Source organism: Saccopteryx bilineata, chromosome 12 (genome assembly GCF_036850765.1).
Source record: "Saccopteryx bilineata isolate mSacBil1 chromosome 12, mSacBil1_pri_phased_curated, whole genome shotgun sequence".
Classification (NCBI taxonomy): domain Eukaryota; kingdom Metazoa; phylum Chordata; class Mammalia; order Chiroptera; family Emballonuridae; genus Saccopteryx; species Saccopteryx bilineata.
Window position 1 is genome coordinate 4,961,178 of NC_089501.1, and position 23,043 is coordinate 4,984,220.

The 23,043-nt window shown below is 36.7% G+C and overlaps 1 protein-coding gene and 1 pseudogene across 7 annotated transcripts in view; one reads left to right on the forward strand and one right to left on the reverse strand.

Annotated features, from left to right (window-relative positions):
- Window positions 1-23,043, forward strand: part of CEP57L1 (centrosomal protein 57 like 1) — a 60,876-nt gene that overhangs the window by 17,502 nt on the left and 20,331 nt on the right. For all 7 annotated transcript variants that reach the window (XM_066247680.1, XM_066247682.1, XM_066247681.1 and 4 more), the window contains 3 exons: window positions 10,725-10,890; window positions 13,785-13,964; window positions 16,094-16,215. In XM_066247680.1, the coding sequence (XP_066103777.1) occupies window positions 10,728-10,890; window positions 13,785-13,964; window positions 16,094-16,215 (465 nt within the window). In that variant the 5' untranslated portion in view covers window positions 10,725-10,727. The remainder of the gene's footprint in view (window positions 1-10,724; window positions 10,891-13,784; window positions 13,965-16,093; window positions 16,216-23,043) is intronic.
- LOC136316407 (adenylate kinase isoenzyme 6-like) lies at window positions 11,300-11,830 on the reverse strand (annotated as a pseudogene).

Genomic DNA, 23,043 nt, shown 5'->3' on the forward strand with positions numbered 1-23,043 from the left:
AATCATGGAGAAGGTATTAGATATAAAACTTGAGTTTGAAAAACAGCAATGTGAAGTTACAAGTAGGTGAAAAATTGTGGGGAATGGAGCACTTTACTTTGTGAAAAGTCATATAGCATATGGATTACCTATTTGGAGGCTTTAGGACAGGGGTCGGGAACCTATGACTCGTGAGCCAGATGTGGCTCTTTTGATAGCTGCATCTGGCTCGCAGATAAAGCTTTAATAAAAAAAGTAATAACGTTAAAAATATAAAACATTCTCATGTATTACAAACCATTCATTTCCTGCCGCTCATGTTCATGTTTGCGGGTGGCTGGAGCCAATCACAGCTGTACTCTGGGACAACACCAAATTTTTATTGGATAATGCATAACGTACATGGGTCATTGTATGGCTCTCATGGAATTACATTTTAAAATATGTGGCATTCATGGCTCTCTGAGCCAAAAAGGTTCCCGACCCCTTCTTTAGGATGTAGTATGGCATAATATTAATACTGTATTAATTTAGGTTTTGATAGTTCAAAAGGGATTTTGTGGTTTCTTAATATCATGCACATCAGTGATTATACTGACAAAATTTTGGATGTGATATCCAAAATATAAAAATTTTTAGATATTAATAGTAACTGAGAGTTATTAAGTACTTACTGTGAGCCCAGCTCCATTCTTAGAATTTTATGTTAATTCATTACATATAATTCTCTGAAATGGATAGTTTTATTACCATTTTATATACAGGGAGAAAACAGAAAATTTAAGAACTTGCCTCAGATCATACAATATTCATCCCCAAGGAGTCTTGCTGTGGAGCCCATTTTTAAACCACCAGGCATACTGCCTTATCAGATAATAAAGGTTATACGTACATTTGCTTTTAAGGAAGAATGGAAACATGAAAAGGTGTTATACAAACAAACATTCCTGTAAAGCTAACATTCCTAGAAATGTAAAGGTCAAAGTCTACAGGAATAGTTTAATATCAAGAATGCATATATATATAATTCAAGAGTAATTATGTACATTGCTTATTAGGCAGACTGCCAACCTGACAAGTCAGAAGACCTGGGGGAACAAATATAAGAAGATGAATTATTACAGGGAGGAAAGGGACGAGTTTATGTCTGAGTTAATGTTTGTAAAGGCTGGGTTGTAAGGAAACAAACACCCAGAAATGATAAAGAGTTTATCACTGCTACTTCTATCACTGCATATTTACATAATACTTTATATTTTTCAAAGCCAAGAGAAAGGTAGTGACTTAACTGAGATTATATGCTATATAAGTGTCAGAAACAGGAAATAATTCAGGACTTCTGAGCCCTTTCTATGTCGTCATATTCCTTAGTGGAACCATGCAGATTCAGTTGTGTCCTCAGATACTTAAAAGTAGAGGGGTAAATGTCTAAGAAAAGAATTGGTCTTATCATTACTGAATCGAAGAAAGTAGCAACAATTCAGAGGAATGTAAGATGAAGAATGTAATTGAAAAGATTATCATTTCAAAGAAGTCATATCAGGGGAAGGTAAGAAAGAGATAGAGAGAAAGGAGAATGGAAAGGGTAGAGAAGCAAGTGGGCACTTCTCCTGTGTGCCCTGGCCAGGAATCAAACTCAGGACTTCCACACACCAGGCTGATGCTCTACCACTGAGCCAACCAGCCAGGGCCCTTAACTACATTTTTTTCAAAATTAGTAAGAATTGAAGAGAAACAAGATGGTGATGGAGTAGGTAGACGTACCAACTTCCACCTTCCAGAATCAGAGTGGATTACAAACTAATTTTAAGAACCATCATCTGGAAAAACCAACTTTGGACTAAACTAAGAGGACTCTTCAACCAAGGAACACTGAAGAAGGCACACTGAGACTGGTAGGAAAAGAGGAAACGCAGAGAGGGCTGCCCAGCTCCCCGGAGCGAATGGCAGCCGGGACTCACATGACGGGAAGTGAGTTCAGCAGAGAGGGGAGGGTCCTGAGTTCCAGGAACAAAGCCCTAGCCTGCAGCCCCAGAGGCTAGAAGAGGCGTATGGACAGTATTTAGCTGGAAACAAGACAGGATACTGTTTGTGAGAAAGAGACTGATTTCCAGGATTCTTCTTAAAGGGACCGTGCAGAAATCCTCTCTCACAACCACTCACCCAGGGCTCCAGGGGACAGGGAGAGTGGAGAGGACCAGAGTAGCGGGAAGAGAGTGTAATCTAGGAGGCACAGGGAGAAACATTTTGAGAGACAGCCACCCTAACCACTGGGAAGAGTCACTCCCCAAATCTGAAGTGAATATTTCCCCTGGAAACAGCATTACCAGCAAAGGGAAGCAGAACACCAGCCAAACAAGCTCTCCCGCAGCACTCAGAGCAGAGTCGCTTAGAAGGAGGAAGCTTTCGGGAATACAGTAGTGAGTGTTAGGGTCTGCACTGCAGCATCTCCACCCACACGGCTGAGGGCTCCCCCGAGGGTGGGCGGTGGCAGGACACAAAAGCGCGATTCTTTCAGCAAGGGTGGAAGCCAGCTGGCCACCACTGAGGCCCAGATGTGAGTCTTGCCCAGCTGGGGAGGAGAGGACATGCAAAAATGGTCAAGCACAGCTGCGGGCCGCCTGCGGGGGAAGAGCAGGAGCCCCAGAAGGGGTGGAGACTTGCCTGCGGGGGAAGAGCTGGAGCCCTGGAAGCAGTGGAGACCTGCCCGTCAGCAAGGGCACAGGAGCACAGCCCTGCCCTGCCCACGGATCCAAGGCCTGTGGCCTGACTTGGGAGCCGGCTTCTCCCGCGGGGGTGAAGTCAAAAGCCCAGAACAAGAGGAGTCCCGCTACTGAGCGTGGGCACGCAGTCCTGCCCGGCCTGTGGAGCCAAGGCTTGCAGCCATCCCATGAGCGGGCTCCTCCTGCAAGGGCAGGGCAAAAGCCCAGTATCAGGTGGAGACCCACAGCTGAGCAAAGGTGCTCACCTCTTCCCTCAGATCCAAGCAAAACACCACCCGTGGGGGTGGGGCAAAGGCCAAGGCCAGAAAAGCTTGTATACCCGAGCACGTGATAACAGCCACTCCCATGAAGGAGAGGCGAAAACCACAGCAACAGCCCCAATGGGCAGGCACTGGCAACACCCAAACCCCAATGCCCTAGGCAGCAACAGCAGAGGGGGTGGCGGGCCTGCAGACAGACCACACGTAGGGAACACAGTGGCCACACCAAGAGGACTCCAGTGGCCAAAACCTTCTTTTACACAGACAAAATGAGAAGACAGAGAACTGCAACACAAATGAATCAAGATAAATCCCCGGAAAAGGACCTGAATGAGTCAGATATAACCAAATTATCTGATGCAGAGTTTAAAATAACAATTGTTAGGATGCTCAAAGATATTAGAACAACAATAGATGGTCATTACGAACACCTAAATAAAGAGATAGCAAATATAAAAAAGGAAATTGAAATAATAAGAATCAGTCAGGAATGACAAATACAATAGCAGAAATGAAGAACACAATGGAAGGAATTAAAAGCAGATGGATGAAGCTGAGAATCAGCAAGTTAGAGGAATAGATAAATGAAGGCACAAAAGCAGAGCAGAAAAAAGAAAAGAGACTCAAAAAGTCTGAGGAAACTAAGAAAGCTCTGTGACAACATGAAGAGAAATAACATCGCATCATAGGGGTTACTGAAGAAGAAGAGAAAGAACAAGGGATAGAGACTTTGTTCAAACATATCATAGTTGAAAACTTCCCTCAGTTAAGGCAGGAAAACGTCTCACAAGTTCAAGAAGCACAGAGAACTCCATTAAAGAAAAACCCAAAGAAATCTACACCAAGACACATCATAATTAAAATACCAAAGCTAAGTGAAAAAGAGAAAATATTAAAAGCTGCTAGAGAAAAAAAGGCTATCACCTACAAAGAAGCCCCCATAAGGATGACTTCCAACTTCTCAACAGAAACACTTGAGGCCAGAAGGAAATGGCAAGAAATATTCAAAGTAATGCAGAACAAGAGCCTACAACCAAGACTACTTTATCCAGCAAGGCTATCGTTTAAAATTGAAGGAGAACTAAAAAGCTTTCCAGACAAAAAACCTCAAGGAATTTACTACAACCAATCCAAGGCTGCAAGAAATGCTAAGGGGCCTGTGGTAAACAGATCAAAGGAGAAAAAGAATATAGCAAAAGAGGAATACAGTTTTAAAGAATAAAATGGCAATAGACAATTACATATCAATAATAACCTTAAATGTGGATTAAATGATCTGATCAAAAGACATAGGGTAGCTGCATGGATGAGAAAACAGCACCCATACATATGCTGTCTACAAGAGACACACCTTAAAACAAAAGATGCACATAGACTGAAAATAAAAGAATGGAAAAAATATTTCACGCAAATGGAAATGAAAAAAATACTTATATGAGACAAAATAGACTTTAAAACAAAGGCTATCATAAGAGATAAAGAAGGTCACTACATAATGATAAAGGGAACAATCCAACAGGAAGATATAACCGTTATGAATATCTACTCACCTAATGTAGAAGCACCTAAATATATAAAACAGACTTTGATGGATTTAAAGGGCAAGATCAACAGCAATACTATAATGGTAGGGTATTTCAATACCCCACTAACATCACTAGATAGATCCTCAAGAAAGAAAGTTAACAAAGAAACAGCAGACTTAAAGGACATACTAGATCAACTCGATTTAATAGATATCTTCAGAACCTTTCACCCTAAAGCAGCAGAATATACATTCTTTTCAAATGCTCATGGTACATTCTCTAGAATAGACCACATGGTAGGGCACAAAAGCTGTCTCAACAAATTTAAGAAGATTGAAATCATATCGAGCACTTTCTCTGATCACAATGGCATGAAACTAGAAATCAACCACAACAGAAAAACTGAAAAATACTCAAACACCTGTAAACTAAATAGCATGTTTTTAAATAATGAATGGACTAACAATGAGATCAAAGAAGAAATTAAAAAATTCCTAGAAACGAACGATAACGAGTATATATCAACTCAAAATTTATGGGACACAGCAAAAGTAGTCCTGAGGGGAAAGTTCATAGCATTACAGGCATACCTCAATAAGCTAGAAAAAGCTCAAATAAACAATTTGACCCTGCATCTAAAAAGAACAGCAAGTAAATACCAGAGCTAGTAGAAGAAAGGAAATAATAAAGGTCAAAGCAGAAATAAATGACATAGAGGCTAAAGAAACAATACAGAGGATCAATGAAACCAGAAGCTGATTCTTTGAAAAGGTAAACAAGATGGATGAACCTTTAACCAGACTCACCAAGAAAAAAAGAGAGAGGACTCAAATAAAATTAGAAATGAGACTGGAGAAATAACAACTGACACAACAGAAATACAAAATATCGTAAGAAAATACTATGAAGAACTGTACGCCAAAAATCTAGACAACCTAGATGAAATGGACAAATTCTTTGAAATATATAATCTTCCAAAAATTAATCTGGAAGAATCAGAAAACCTAAACAGGCCAATTACAACAAATGAGATTGAAACAGTTATCAAAAAACTCCCCCAAAAGAAAAGTACTGGACCTGATGGCTTCACAAGTGAATTCTACTAAATATTCAAAGAAGAACTAACTCCTATCCTTTTTAAGTCATTTCAAAAAATCCAAGAGGAAGGAAGACTTCTAAGCTCTTTTTATGAGGCGAGTATAATTTTGATTCCAAAACCAGGCAAAGACAACACAAAGAAAGAAAATTATAGGCCAATATCCCTGATGAATTTAGATGCTAAAATTGTCAACAAAATATTAGCTAACTGGATCCAGCAATATATGAAAACAATCATACACCATGATCAAGTGGGGTTTATTCTTGGGAGGCAAGGCTGGTACAATATTTGCAAATCAATCAATGTGATTCATCACATAAACAAAAGGAAGGAGAAAAACCACATGATAATTTCAATAGATGCAGAAAAAGCATTTGATAAAATCCAGCACCCATTCATGATCGAAACTCTCAGCAAAGTGGGAATACAGGAAACATACCTAAACATGATAAAGGCCATCTATGAGAAACCCACAGCCAACATCATACTCAATGGGCAAAAATTAAAAGCAATCCCCTTAAGATCAGGAACAAGGCTGGGTTTCCCCCTTTCACCACTCTTATTCAATATAGTTCTAGAAGTCCTAGCCACAGCAATCAAACAAGAAAAAGAAATAAAAGGCATTCAAACTGGAAAAGAAGAAGTAAAACTATCATTATTTGCAGATGATAATGATATTGTATATAGAAAACCCTAAAGTCTCAGTCAAAAAACTACTGGACCTGATACATGAATTCAGCAAGGTGGCAGGATAGAAAATTAATACTCAGAAATCAGAGGTATTTTTATACACTAACAATGAACTGTCAGAAAGAGAAATTAAGGAAGCAATCCCCTTTACCATTTTAACCAAAAGAATAAAGTACCTAGGAATAAATTTAACTAGGGGGATTAAAGACTTGTACTCAGAAAATTATAAAAATTGATAAAAGAAATCAGGGAAGATAAAAACAAGTGGAAGCATATACCGTGCTCATGGTTAGGATGAATAAACATCATTAAAGTGTCTATGTTACCCAAAGCAATTTATAAATTCAATGTAATACCGATTAAAATACTAATGACTTCAAAGATATAGAACACATATTCCAAAACTTTATATGGAACCAAAAGAGAACACGAATAGCCTCAGCAATCTTGAAAAGGAAGTATAAAGTGGGAGGTATCACACTTCCGATATCAAGTTATACTGCAAGGCCATTGTACTCAAAAGAGCCTGGGCCCTGGCCTGTTGGCTCAGTGGTAGAGCATCGGCCTCGCATGCAGGAGTCTCGGGTTCAGTTTCCAGCGAGGGCACACAGGAGAAGCACCCATCTGCTTCTCCACTCCTCTCCCTCTCCTTCCTTTCTGTCTCTCTCTTCCCCTCCTGCAGCCATTGCTCCATTGGAGCAAGGTTGGCCCAGGCGCTGAGGATGGCTCCATGGCCTCTGCCTCAGGCGGTAGAATGGCCCTGGTTGCAACAAAGCAATGCCCGAGATGGGCAGAGCATCGCCCCCTGGTGGGCATGCCAGGTGGATCCCAGTCGGGCCCATGCGGGAGTCTGTCTGACTGCCTCCCCGTTTCCAACTTCAGAAAGAAAAAAAACCAGCTTGGTAGTGGCATAAGAACAGGCATATAGATCAATGGAACAGAACAGAGAACCTAGCAATAAACACACAGCTCTATGGACCACTGATATTTGACAAAGGAGGTAAGAGCATACAATGGAGTAAAGACAGCCTCTTTAACAAATGGTGTTGGGAAAATTGGACAGCTACCTGCAAAATAATGAAACTAGACCACCCACTTACACTATTCACAAAAATAAACTCAAAATGGATAAAAGACTTAAATGTAAGTCGTGAAACCATAAGCATCTTAGAAGAAAACATAGGCAATAAGCTCTCTGACATCTCTCACAGCAATAATTTGCCGACTTATCTCCACAGGCAAGGAAATAAGAACAGAATAAAAAGACAAACTACACAATGGGAGAATATATTTGACAATGCGTCTGATAAGGGGTTAATAACCAAAATTTATAAAGAACTTGTAAAACTCAATATCAGGAAGACAAACAATACAATAAAAAAATGAGCGAAAGAAATGAATAGACACTTCTCCAAAGAGGACATACAGATGGCTAATAAGCATATGAAAAAATGCTCAACATCAGTAATCATTAGAGAAATGCAAATTAAAACCACAATGAGATATCACCTCACACCAGTCAGAATGGCGCTCATCAACAAAACAACACAGAATAAGTGCTGGCAAGGATGTGGAGAAAAGGGAACCCTCCAGCACTGCTGGTGGCAATGCTGACTAGTACAGCCACTGTGAAAAACAGTATAGAAATTCCTCAAGATATTAAAAATCGAACTGCCTTTTGACCCAGCTATCCCACTTTTAGGAATATACCCCAAGAACACCATAGCACTGTTTGAAAAGAAGAAATGCACCGCCATGTTTATGGCAGCATTGTTCACAATAGCGAAGATCTGGAAACAGCCCAAGTGGCCGTCAGTGGATGAGTAGATTATAAAGCTTTGGAACATATATACTATGGAATACTACTCAGCCATACGAAGTGATGACATCGGATCATTTACAACATGGATGGACCTTGATAACATTATACTGAGCGAAATAAGTAAATCAGAAAAAACTAAGAACTATCATATATGATTCCATACATAGGTGGGACATAAAAATGAGACTCAGAGACATGGACAAGTGTGTGTGGGGTTACCAGGTAGGGGGGAGGAGAGGGAGGTGGTTGGGGGAGAGGAGGGGCACAAAGAAAACCAGTTAGAAGCTGACAGAAGACAACTGGACTTTGGGTGATGGGAATGCAGCATAATCAAATGTCAAAATAACTTAGAAATGTTTTCTCTGAACATATGTACCCTGATTTATCAGTGTCACCCCATTAAAATTAATTTTTAAAAATTAGAAAGATTTATTGTTAATTAACAAAAAACAAACAAAAAAAGCAGTCATAACAGTTTATATTTCTACCAGGTTACTTTCTTGCCCTTAAGAGAACTTTGAATGTTTGAAATATAAAATATGATTATTTTCTTGTTTTCTTTTAAAATAAGTATGTTTTCTTTATATTTAATTTTTTATTTTTTTGGCACTTAAATTTTGAAATTAAAGTGTGGATATTTTTCACAATATTGAAGAACATAATTACAGCTAAATATTTGCTTTTCTTTGTATTTTTCCTGAATAGTATGTTTTCTTTTTAAATAAGTGTGGCTCTCATTGTTGACTACATATTTTGCTTACAGAAAGTGTATACTTTGCAGACATAAATTGTAAGTGTTTTAGATACATTATCTCATTTTATCTAATTATAACACTTTTATAAGATAGTTACTTATCCTAATTATATAAAGAAGGAATTTGAGGTCCAGAAAAGTAAAAAGATGTTAAGTATCAGATACAGAATATGAACTGAGGTCACACTTTAAAAGTTATTTTTAAATTGGATTTAACTGCTTTTCTTTGATTATTATTAAGCTTTATTGGCCACATTCTTCTGTGAATTGAGTGTCTGTAATCATTGGCCATTTTTTATTATGGTGTAGTATTTTTCTTTTGATTTTTTTTTTTTTTTTTTTGTATTTTTCTGAAGCTAGAAACGTGGAGAGACAGTCAGACTCCCGCATGCGCCCGACCAGGATCCATCCCGCACGCCCACCAGGGGGCGACGCTCTGCCCACCAGGGGGCGATGCTCTGCCCCTCCGGGGCGTCGCTCTGCCACGACCAGAGCCACTTCAGCGCCTGGGGCAGAGGCCAAGGAGCCATCCCCAGCGCCCGGGCCATCTTTTGCTCCAATGGAGCCTCGGCTGAGGGAGGGGAAGAGAGAGAGAGGAAGGAGGGGGGGGGGGTGGCTGGAGAAGCAGATGGGCGCCCCTCCTGTGTGCCCTGGCCGGAAATCGAACCCGGGACTTCTACACGCCAGGCCGACGCTCTACCACTGAGCCAACCGGCCAGGGCCTTTCTTTTGATTTTTAAAAGGTTTTTCTTCATTGACTTATATTAGACCTTTGTCCTTCATGCAGATATTTTCTTCTGCTCTTCTTTGGGCTTTCAATTTTGTTCATAATTTTTATATGTTGTAGTATGAATTTTAAGAAGGTACTGAGATAACTGAAAATTTTGCAATTCTCAAAAGCCAAAGTAGGCTAATTATATAAATTAAAATATGTTATTTAAATTTATATTTTAAAGCAAGATTTTTTCCTTAAAATTGTGCTGGCGAATAGTTTTCTATGTGAACAAGTATAGCCTTGTTTTTTCCAATGTGATTATGAATTCATTTAATTAACATTGACTATAATCTATTAAGTAGAATACATTTAAATTACAGAAAGGAAAATAGAAAGCGTTAGAAAAATTGGATAAAAAATTACCTGCTAAAATGATTAAAAGGGCTGTCCTGCAAATAGCCAAATAGGAGAAAAGTAGTAAATAAGAGACACACCAACACAAGCCCAGAATAAAAAAATAAGACTTTTTTAGTAAGTCTATTTTAGATTCTTTAGATTTGAAACCATTCTAAACTAGATGATTAGAACACTAGTGCATTCAGTGGAGTTGTGTCTTACATTTAAGGATTAGATTCAGAAATTGATATATCCAAAATTACTTTTGGAAATCTTTTTGGAAACCTGTACATCAGAGTTCAACAGCCAGTCTTACAAAAGTAAATTATATTGGGTGCTTGCTTTAAAAACTACATTGTCTTTTAGAATATATATTAATACTTTCTTTTTGAACCCTAGAGTCACTCTTTTCATAAAGAAATGCTTATATGATGAGACATACATATGTGAACTTATGATACTGAGAAAACAGAAAATTCACACCACCCATGTTATGCTCACTCCAGGACATATGCTCGTTGCAGATCAGGCAGAACTGTACATACTGTGTAGATAAATAGTTATTTTTCTTTCTTTTTTTGCTGAACTTACATTATTATACTTGAATTTGTGAGACTTAAGTTCATAAAGATACAACTCTACAGTATATGATTTTATTATATATTCATGTGAAAGTTTCACCTGAATATTTGTCTAATTTTTTTGTCATTCACAAAAGAAAGAGTGATGCTATACTATGTAATTTATTTATTCTCTACAGGTAATGGATTCTGAATTAACACATAGTATTGTGGGAAGTTATCTTAAACCTCCAGAAAGATTGTTTGTTCCATCCTTCACCCGGAATGATGAATTATCTCAGAATCACCACTCTGTGACCTTTGAAGTCACTGCTCCTAAAATGCTTCATAGTCCCAATAGCCAAGGTAGTATTAACATAAAATCTTACTTAAAATTAGGAAAATGGTACAAAGTATATTATATAAGACTTTTCATTTTTATGTGAATATACTATAATTGTGTTTTTAACCAATCTTAATTAAACTAATTTTGTTTCTGTTACAAGTTTCTACAAAGTTAGACAAGTTACTTAACTTTAATTTATACTTTAGCAATCGAAACATTAAATGATGGAAGAAAGTTTTTTGTTTCAATGTTTAATAACACTAATTATACTTGAGTTTGTTTAGCTTCTTCATGAGGAAAAAGCCATAAACCTTTATTCTATCCACCTACTAGTTGTGTAGCACAATTTTAATAAAGTTTTACTGATAATTAGACAATTTATATGATGTGGGCAGAGAAATATTAGGAGTGATTATAAAGAGGCCAGTCTTATAAGTCAGTGGCTATATCTTTGATCCATTGTTCAATCCACTTCAATATATAATTGATACTGTATTATCCTCTAGAAGATCTTCTGATTTATTGCTGAGCAGCTGATGTACTATTTCTTACTTATAGGATGCTAATGTTTCTTCATAAGGAACTTGAAAAATTTCACACTCAACATTATCTTTTAGTTTCTTCTAATTATAACCCCTTGTTTCAAGTCTTGTACAATTCACTTTTATCTGTTGTTAGCACAAAAATGATATGAAATCAGCATTCAGGGAAGAAATCACAACTGTGATAATCAACAATAACTCCACCTTCACCAATTTGGTTTTCTAACTCATCAACTACTCTATCTTCATTTAAAATGAGACAGTCATATTCTTCATCGTAGCCATCATAGAACTGCCCTTCTTGAGCTAAATCACCCACGTTAATGTATTTCAGTCCTGATTTTGATGCAAGTTCTTTGCCTAGCATGGTTTTTCAAACCCCTGATGTACCAATGAGCAGAATGTTTGGAAGCAACATAGCCCTCAAGGCAATGGCTCCAACATTTTTTATTTTGATGTCAGCTATAAGATAACATATATCACAGGTTTATTATAAAAACATCATTAGGAAACAAAAATATTTTGAAGACTCAAAGGTCAGATTTGGAATCCTAAAATAGAAGATTAGAATGCTAGTGAATTAGGTAGAGTTGTGTTATATTCAAGGATTAAATTCAGAAATTACATATATCCACAGTTACCTTGAAAATCCCTGTAGAAACCATTACATTGGAGTAACTAAAAAATATAAATATTGTAACTTTTAAAATATAAATTTAGGCCTGACCTGTGGTGGCGCAGTGGATAAAGCATCGACCTGGAAATGCTGAGGTTGCCGGTTCGAAACCCTGGGCTTGCCTAGTCAGGGCACATGTGGGAGTTGATGCTTCCAGCTCCTCCCCACCTTCTCTCTCTGTCTCTCTCTCCTCTCTCTCTCTCTCCCTTCTCTCTCCTCTCTAAAATGAATAAATAAAATTAAAAAAAATAAAATATAAATTTAGGAGGATTTTAAAAATGAATTAGGAAAATACTTGTGACAAGGCATACCTTGTGCCATTCAAATTACTTTCTAAGATGCTGATTATCACTTTGTTTTTTAGTATTCTGTGATAGTTGATGCCATTAATAAATAGACTAGCCTTATGGAGTAAAACCACAAGAAATAATCCAAACTAATGAGCCAACTACAGGTATCATATACAGGGCAATAAATATAATTTATCTCACTTATAAAAAATAGATGATAATATCTAGAAAACATCTTTCCTTCTTCCCTCCCTCCCTCCCTCCCTCCCTCCCTCCCTCCCTCCCTCCCTCCCTCCCTTCCTTCCTTCCTTCCTTCCTTCCTTCCTTCCTTCCTTCCTTCCTTCCTTCCTTCCTTCCTTTCCAAGTGAGAGGAGGGGAAATAGAGAGATGGACTCCCACATGCAACCCAACTGGTATCCATCCAGCAGCCCCTGACCGTGGCCAATGTTCTGCCCATCTGGGGCATGCTCGCAACTGGGCTATTTTTAGCACCTGAGGTGGAGACTCCAGAGAGCCATCCTCAGTGCCTCGGGCTGACACTGAACCAATCAAGCCATGGCTATGGGAGAAGAAAGGGGAGGAGGGAGCAGTGAAGAAATAGATGGGTGCTTCTCCTGTGTGCCCTGAGTGGGAATCAAACCCAGGACATCCACACACTGGGCCAACACTCTACCACTGAGCTAACCGGCCAGGGCCACAGGCATCTTTCTAATTAAATATAAACTGTATGAAAGATAGCCTGTAACATGTATTTGTATTCCATTCATTTCTAGTTTTATAGTTTGAAGTTATAACTGAATAGAAAGTATAAGATAGTGTTTAAAAAATTTTTAGCCAAATTTATTTGAATTATGAAGGTATTAACATATCTGGAAAAAATCTTAATAGTTCGTGTGTACTACTTATAATTTTCAAGCCTGATAATCAGGTAAACCACTAGATGATAATTTTTTCCCAATGGAAGAAGCTGTTCTTTCTCATATGTCCTGATTATTAACACTGTATCTAAGAAAAAGGAAAGGAATAATAAGAGTTTATGGTTTGATGGAAACTTAACACATCAATAACTGAAAAAGCCTTTAATTTTAAACCTAAATTTTCATGTTAGTTAGTGTATACTGTATTTTAATTTTCTTTATTCATACTCAGAATCTTAAGCTTCCTAGACTGTGCATTATCTTTAAGTATTTGATCAAATCTAGAAAAATCACTAAATACAATTATATTGTTTTTACAAGATATGTTAGAGAAAATTTGTTCCTTTTCAGAGTTTTAGCTTATTTTCTTTTTTTATGAGGAATATGTATTATACATTTTTCTGGCTCACTAATAAAAATATACTGCTAACTTTTATATAAGTGTTCAAAAGTTCTTGTTTATAATAGCAAGCAAATTTTTTTTCATAGCTCTTGTTTTAGCCTTAAAAACTCTTCAGGAAAAGATTCATCGTTTAGAGTTAGAAAGAACACAAGCTGAAGACAACCTGAACCTTCTTTCCCGAGAAGCAGCGCAGTATAAAAAGGCCTTGGAAAGTGAAACAAATGAGAGGAATCAGGTACACCAGGACCTGATAAAGCAGAAAAAAGGTGAGAAAAGTCAACAGTTTTCAGAAACAAGGAGTTACTAAAGTTTCCAATTTGGAAATAATATGCCCAATCTAAGCTGATTTACTCAGATACATTTGTTCTTATATATACATTCCAACCCTGAAGCCTTGTTCTCAGACATTTTGATATTTTCAAGAAATGGATATAACTTTGAGTTTATTTCTATTATATCTGTTTTATCCCAGTTCATAAATTTTTGAGATTAAAAGAAAAATTAAGTTTTTAGGCAATTTGTGCTCAGAAATTAGAATGTTTTCAGAATTCCAACAAAATCCAGTTTAACCTACGTGTAATTGGACTACTTTATAGTTTCAGTTAACACATTTTTAAAATTTGAAAATATAAGGCAACACTGGTAATTAAATATAAAAACAATAAAATTAATTTTAAAAGAATTTTATTTAATTTGAGAAATTAATTAGATGGAAAGGACAGGTAGTTGGAGGTTCTGTGGAAATTATGAAAAAGATACCTGGACACAGGTTATAGAGATTTTTTTTTTTTTTTTTTTTTAAAGAGTTTTTTTTTTTAATTTATTTATTTTTATTCATTTTAGAGAGGAGAGGGAGAGACAGAGAGGAGAGACAGAGAGAGAGAAGTGGGGGAGGAGCAGGAAGCATCAACTCCCATATGTGCCTTGACCAGGCAAGCCCAGGGTTTCGAACCGGCGACCTCAGCATTTCCAGGTCGACGCTTTATCCACTGCGCCACCACAGGTCAGGCAGGTTATAGAGATTTAGAACATAAGTTCTTTATATAATTCCACTTCAATATGTGTGGCTTTCTTTTTGTAACATAACACTCATCCTCAAAAACAAGGTTCAAATTTGTATTTCAACTTAAAAATAGGATGAAGAAATGTAGAGAAATATTCTTCTGAGGTAATTGAACAAAAGTATAAAAAACAGCTGAGAAAAGTAATAAAGTATTAAAAAGAGGTTGTTTACAACTTAGACTTACCTGTGCTGTCCACAGTCGAGAGCGGAGGGAAGTGGGAATGGTAGAATGCATATACAGTACCTGAGTTTCTTGAAAGAGAAGAACTCTATTAGTGTGAAGAGACTTTGGGTTCTCTACTTTTCCAGTTGGTGTATTTCCCTGGAACAGCTAGGATTTTTATCATCCCATAACTCACATCTTTCCTTTCACATGTATGCTCTCTGCGTTTTTAGGGGGAAATGGTGTTAAATCAGCTATATATAATTAATAAAATATTTTTTAAATGTATGATTATAACTCTGGGAGAGTCAGTACCTAGAACTAAAAAAGTCTTGAACTTTTAACTCTTGATTGAATTCATATACAGGGATCCTCGAGTATACATATACAACTATGTTGTAACACAGTTCTGTTCCTACGACAGTGATATAACCCAAATTTTGGTGTAAGTCAAAACACACCCTAGCCTAAGTCACTTACATAATCTAACATAGTTGTAAAATCATAATCTAGAAAATAAAACTAAGCTACAAAAAAAAGAAAAGGACATAAATATACTGTACTGTACACTGTACTGTAGTAACAAAAAAATGACAAAAAATGAGTGTAAAAAATAATTTCTTACCTTTATTCCTGTGGTTGGCTTGCACACTGGAAGGGGCATTGCAAGGTAGGAGAGAGTAACCTATTGGGGAGGAGGAAGCTGGAGAGGCAGGAGAACCTGCAGAAGGTGCTGGAAATACTGGGTCAGGTGAATCAGGATTGCCTAAGGAACATGCAGGAGATGCTGGAGACGATCCTATGTGTACTACAAGTGTTTCATCTTGAGAAGTAGCTGATGTAGAGGGTACAGGCTTCTCTACCTTCTTAAAGAATTGTTCCAGGCTAGTCTGGGGGATACCAACCCCTTCCCTCATATGCCACATTACTACGTATTCTTCCACTGCACACAACCAAACTAGTTCATCCACATAGTCCGTAAGTGCGACGCTAATGGCATAAGCCAAAACACGTTTTAGTTTTAAGTTTTTATGGGAGTGAACATTGTAAACCCAAAATATCGTATGTAGAGACTGAATCCAAGGACCCCCCTGTAGTGTATTTCTTACGGTAACCAAATCTCTCATAATAAACTAATTGACTCATTGTTCCTTTCTCTTTTTTCCCAGATATAAGTATACAGTTAAGCTCAGCTCAGTCTCGCTGTATACTCCTAGAGAAGCAACTAGAATATACGAAGAGAATGGTTGTCAATGTAGAGCGAGAGAAGAATATGATCCTAGAACAACAGGTGAACATATTTTCTATAAGAAATGTAATATAATTTAATATGTTTTTGAAGAATATTTAATGTCTGTATGGTGACAGGTGGTATTAGAATTATTGATGTGATCATTTCACAATGTATATAAAGGTCAAATTACTATGTTTGTACACCTGAAACTAATATAACATTGTATGTTAATTATACTTCAATTTTAAAAAAGGTAAGATGTAAATTAGTTGATACAAATTAAATACACAATAAAATCTGGTAAATTTGCCCTCAGGAAAAAAAGAATATTTAATGTTGTGCAAAATTGTCATTTATAATCTTAAGTAAAATAGAATATAAAGCTGTATATAGGAGATTTCCACTTACAGTGATGTAGACTAGGTCATTTAGATCAATCTTTCTATAGAGGAAAGCAAGAAATACTGTATAAAGTATCAAAAAGGGACAATAGAAAAAGGAGAAAGAAAAAATGCACAAAGGCTTTAGAGAAATAACATGTTGATGAAAAATCACCAATTTGAAATCTGTGTGCAGACTTAAATTCAGAGAGGTAGGCCTGATATTTAAGGTCCCTCAGAGGGCATTTCTGATTCCGGAAGAGTCCATTGAGAGGCTAAATAATGCTTTTGATGGCCATCCTTTTGGGGCTACAGAAATTAAAGTTAGAATCCAGGGCCTATCAGGAACAGGAACCCTAGTGTATCCTCTCTGCTCAGTGCTTTGTAAGGTGAACAGTGAGAAAAAAAGCCAAATTACAACTCTGTTTGAGGTTATGAAAACAGCTCGAAAATCTTAGTCCCTGAAATTTGATTAAAGACAGGATTGAAGTTTTCAGTGAACATTGGAAACCATAAAATGGCAGAACAGATTGGACAAACACCAAATAAAAATTAGAGAACTGAAAGACATACTAACTCAAATTTAGAACTCAATGGATGGATCTAACAACAGATAAGAAGAGATAGTGAACTGGAAGGTGAAACCATCCAAATCAATGAAGAAAAAAATAAAGCAATTTCAAGGAAAAGACTGGGAGGCATAAGTTAGAAGTGAAAGGTTAAGTTTATGTGTAATTGGAGGTCCAAAAGAAAAGAGAGAGAGAGACTGAGACAGAAGTGATATTTGAAGAGATAATGGCATAGAATTTTCCAGAACTGATATAAAAAAGAGTACACCACAGATACAAGAAGCCTTATAAAACTAAAGCTGGATAAATAAAAAGAAATCTCTATCTAGATATCTCAGTATAATATAAATAATGAGGCAAAAAAAAAAAATCTTAAAAGCTTCCTGGGGCCCTGGCTGGTTGGCTCAGCGGTAGAGTGTCGGCCTAGCGTGCGGAGGACCCGGGTTCGATTCCCGGCCAGGGCACATAGGAGAAGCGCCCATTTGCTTCTCCACCCCTCTGCCGCGCCTTCCTCTCTGTCTCTCTCTTCCCCTCCCGCAGCCAAGGCTCCATTGGAGCAAAGATGGCCCGGGCGCTGGGGATGGCTCTGTGGCCTCTGCCCCAGGTGCTAGAGTGGCTCTGGTCGCAACATGGCAACGCCCAGGAGGGTCGCAACATGGCGACGCCCAGGATGGGCAGAGCATCGCCCCCTGGTGGGCAGAGCGTTGCCCCATGGTGGGTATGCCGGGTGGATCCCGGTCGGGCGCATGCGGGAGTCTGTCTGACTGTCTCTCCCTGTTTCCAGCTTCAGAAAAATGCAAAAAAAAAAAAAAAAAAAAAAGCTTCCTGGGGGAGGAGAGTTGCATTCAAAGGACAGTAAAATGACAGCTGACTCTCAACTAAAAGTACTGAATCCAGTGCAACGCTAATGGCATAAGCCAAAACATCTAGCCAGTGGACTGACAGAATTATGATATTAAAAGAAAAGAACTGCCCTGGTTGGTTGGCTCAGTGGTAGAGCGTCAGCCCAGAGTGTGGATGTCCCAGGTTCAGGACACACAGGAGAAGTAACCATCTGCTTCTCCACCCCTCCCCCTCCTGCTTCTCTCTCTCTCTCTCTCTCACCTTCCCACATCCATGGCTCAAAATCGAGCTAGTTGACCCTGAGTACTGAGGATGGCTTCATGGCCTCTGCCTCAGGTGCTAAAAAATAGCTCGGTGGCCGAGCAATGAAGCAACAGCCCCAGATGGGCAGAACATCACCGAGTAAGGGGCTTGCTGGGTGAGTCCCGGTCAGGGATGCAAGCAGGAGTCTGTCTCTCTGCCCTCTCCTGCTCTCACTTACTAAAAAAGAAAAAGAAAAAGAAAAAAGAAAATAACTGCCAGTTGAAAATCATGCCTGGGAAAAATATCTTCCAGATATAAAGGTGTGATAATGACATTTTAAGAACAAAAACAAATAATTTGCTACTGGGAAATTCATCCGAAAGGAAATACTAAAGGACATTATTCAGAAAGAAGGAAAATTATTTCAGATGGAAGGTCAGAGACTCAGGAAGGAATGAAGAGCAATGAAGATGGTAAACTTGTAGGTAAATGAATATTATATATATTAAACAACAATAATGATGTTTTATGTGGTTTAAATATATACAAAGGATAAAAATTAATTAAAATAATAGTTTATAAATTAGGAAGAGGAAAACGTAGTTCAAAGTGTTCTAAGGTCTTTGCATTGTCTTGGAAATGGGTAAAAGGTACCAATTAGTGCTGGTTTTTAATCAGTTGGGTATTTAAATAGGTTTTTCAAGGAACTAGAGAAATTGATTCTAAAATGTATATGGAAAAGCAAAGATCCAGTAGCCAGACTATTCTGAAGAATAGAGACCTTGCTCTACTATGTATTGAAACAAACTATAATGTGATGAACATTTATATGATATTTATATGAATAGACAACATAATTAAGAAGTAGAATGTACTCAGAAACAGACCTACTTGTATGGAGACTCTATATGAGATAAGGGTAGCAGTGCAGATCATTGGGGAAAAGATAGACCTTAATTTAGTTCCAAGAGATTAATACTTAAGGAAAAGGTATTACTATCATGGAATAGGATATTTCCTTTAAGCATACTTTCTGGTACTTTCTATTTTTTTATTAATCCCAATAAATTAAATTTACATTAATCAGACTGAAAAGAGCTATTCAAAGTGAGTATGTATACAGTCTGCCGGAAAGTTCCGTTTGTTTTTGGAATAAAACAAAATACAAATTTTTCTTACCATCAATAACCTTTATTAAATAATATAATTGCCACTGATTCTGGGGAATTTTGTTATCCATATGAAAGGGGGAAAATGAAATTGTATCCCTACCTCATACCATACACAAAAGCAGTTCCAGATGGATTGAAGATGGAAACATAAAAGGCAAAACTTTGAAACTTTTAGAAGCAAATGCAGAACAATGTCTAGATGACCTTGGGATAGAGACAGATTTCTTAAACAAGGCAAAGAAACAAAAATGGACAGTTATAAAAAGGCATTTTGCAGGAAAAAAGGAATCAGAAACAATTACATCTATAGAAAAGATGATTAGTCTCATTAGTAACCAGGGAAGTAACAAATTTAAAACACAGTAAGATACTACTTCACATCTACCAGATTGGGAAAAATTTAAGTCTGACAATTCTGTGTATAAATGAGGATACAACAACCAGAAGAGCAACCACTTTATCTTTTAAAGTTCAGCCTGCACATTCCCAATAACCTAGAAATTCCTATTCTAGCATAGATCAGTGAAATAAGTTTTTAAAAATGTTTTACTGATATAATTTACATACAATAAAATGTACAGATCTTAAATATACAGTCTAGTGGTTATTGATAAGTGCATATACTCATGTACTCCAAAGCCCTATCAATAATAGAACATTTTCATCAGAAATATTTCATATCTCTTCCAAGTTACTCTGTTCTCTCCCCCCTCCCAACAAGACAACTCTTAATCAGATTTATTTTACCTTAGATTAATTTTTCCTGTCCTAGAAGTTTACATAAATTGAATCATAGAAAATATGCTCTTTTGTATCTGGTTCTTTTTTTAGCATGAAGTTTTTGAGCTTCATCCATACTGTATGTATCAGTAGTTCATTCCTTTTTATTGCTGTGTAGAATTTCATTATGTAGATATGCCACAAGTTGGTTATCCATATTTCTTTTGTTGGACATTTGGCTTGTTTCCAGTTTGGGGATATTATAAATAAAGCTGCTATGACTGTTCTTACACAGATCTTTTTGTGGACATATGTTTTAATTTCTCTAGCATAAATATATAGTAGTAAAATTTATAGTACTGAGCCACACAGTAGGTGTATAAAGTTTCTTTAACTTTACAAGAAACTACTAAACTGTTTTCTAGAATATGTTTTTCTAAGAGCTTTATATTTTTGTTTTTCTATTTAGGCCTATGATCCATCTGGAATTAATTTTTGTATGGAAAGATAAAATGTTCAAGGTTAAATTTTTTATCATGTGGATTTCCATTTGTTCCAGCTCTATTAGTTAAAAGACTTTCCTTTCTCCCTTTGACCTATTTAGCACCTTTGTGAACAATCAATTGAATATATAGTTAGGGTCTGTTTCTGGGACTCTGTATTAACTATTGTTTTAGGCCCTTTGAACTTGTATTTACATTTTATAATCAGTGTGACTTTTTCTACAACTTAAGTCTTCAGGAATTTTGACTGGGATTTTGTTAAAGCCATATAGGGTGGGGCAAAAGTAAGCTTACAGTTTATATATAAAAATATAATCAGTTTTTGTGTGATTATGGATCTTGTGACCTTGCTAAGTTTATTACTCCCAGTAGTTTTCGTATTTTCTAAAGATTTTCTATAAACACAATCATGTCATCTTTGATTAAAATTGTCTTATATCTCCTTTTTTTGAAATTTGTCTTTTATTTTTTTCGCCTTACGGCACTATTATAGCTAATAGTGTTAACTATGAGTGCTAAGGACTTTATAGCCTTGCTTTGTTTCTCTGATCTTTGGAGAAAGCTGCTTACTAGTCTTTCACTATAAGTACGATATTGGCTATAGGTTTTTCATAGCTGCCCCTTACCAGTTCTGGAAATTAGCTTTTATTCTTAGTTTGCCAAAAGTTTTTATTGTTACCAGGTATCACTGGATTTTGTGAGTTGCTTTTTCTGCATCTAATGAATTGGTCATATAATTTTTCTTCTTTATTCTGTTAACATGGTAACCATGTTACATTGATTGTGTTGTTTTGGGGACTTTTTAATTGATTTTTAAATGTTAACCAACCCTGAGTTCCTGATACAGACAGACCTCAGTTGGTCTTGATAGATTATTCTTTTTCTACATTGCTTGATTTAGTTTACTTATATATTTTTGTGACTATGTCCATGAGATTGTTGAGTAGTAACTTTTTTGTTGTTGTTGACAGAGAGAGAGAGAGAGAGACAGAGACAAGGACAGACAGGGACAGACAGACAGGAAGGGAGAGAGATGAGAAGTATCAATTCTTCGTTGCAGCTCCTTAGACTCCTTAGTTTATTGATTGCTTTCTCATATGTGCCTTGACCCGGTGGTGGGGGGGGGCTGCGGCAGAACAAGTGACCCCTTGCTCAAGCCAACAACCTTGGGCTTCAAGCCAGCAACCCTTTGGACTCAAGCCAGTGACCATGGGATCATGTCTATGATCTCACTCTCAAGCCAGCGACCCCGCTCTCAAGCTGGTGAGCCTGCGCTCAAGCCTGCGACCTCAGGGTTTTGAACCTGGGTCCTCCACATCCCAGTCCAGCACTCTATCACTGCGCCACAACTTTCTTTTAATGTCCAGTTTTGGTGTCATAGTTTTGCCGACCTCATAAAAATAAATGGAAAAGATTCCTCATTCTGTTTTTTGAAAGATCTTGTATAGGATTAGTATTATTGATATTTCTTCCTTAAATGTTTGATTAGCTTCTATCAAATTTGAATTCTATCTGGAGTGGGAGTTTTCTCTGTGGAAAGTTTCTAAATTATGAATTCAATTTATTTAACATATAAGGCTATTTGAATTTTGTTTCTTGTATTTTTAATGCTATTCCCTATTTTATTCCTGATATTATTAATTTTTATATTATTTTTTTTAATTACTGATTTATCACTTTATCAATTTTATTGACCCTCTCCAAAGAACAGTTTTTATTTTTTTATTTTTAAAATTTTATTTTGTTTCATTGATATCCACTTTATTATTTCCTTTCTTTTACTTATATAAGGTTTAATTTGCTCTTTTTTCCCCCCTAGCTTTATATGTTGGAAACTTAGATTATTAATTTTAAAACATTTTTCTCTTTCAATTATATATTCTCTGAGTAAAGCTACCAATTTCCCTCTAAACAGTGTTTTACCTGCACCCCAAAACTTTTAACGTTTTGCATTTTTACTGTCATTCAGCTAAAAATATTTTCTAAGTTCTCTAGTAATTTCTTTTAAAATTGAATTGATTTCTCCTCTTCCTCCTGATCCCTTCTTCTTCATTTTAGTAGCTGCTCTACTAAGAATACAATACATAGATATATTCATACTTTAACACAGTCTGCAATGAATTAGTATTAAAATACTTTACATGTAATATAAGATCCTCACTACAGTATGCTTCCACTTATCTCCCTTTTTTTCATACATTTTATTTGGAATTTAAATAACTTTTTATTTTTTAATTACAGTTGACATACATTATTATATTACTTCATGTGTATACCCCAGTGACTAGACATTACATAATCTTGATACTATACATTATTGACTATATTCTCTACGCTGTACTTTACATCCCCATGCTATTCTGTAACAACCAGTTTGTACTTGTTAATTTTTTTCTATATATTTTATAAGCTACAATACATTGCTATTATTTCTGCTTTAAATGGTTAAATTAGG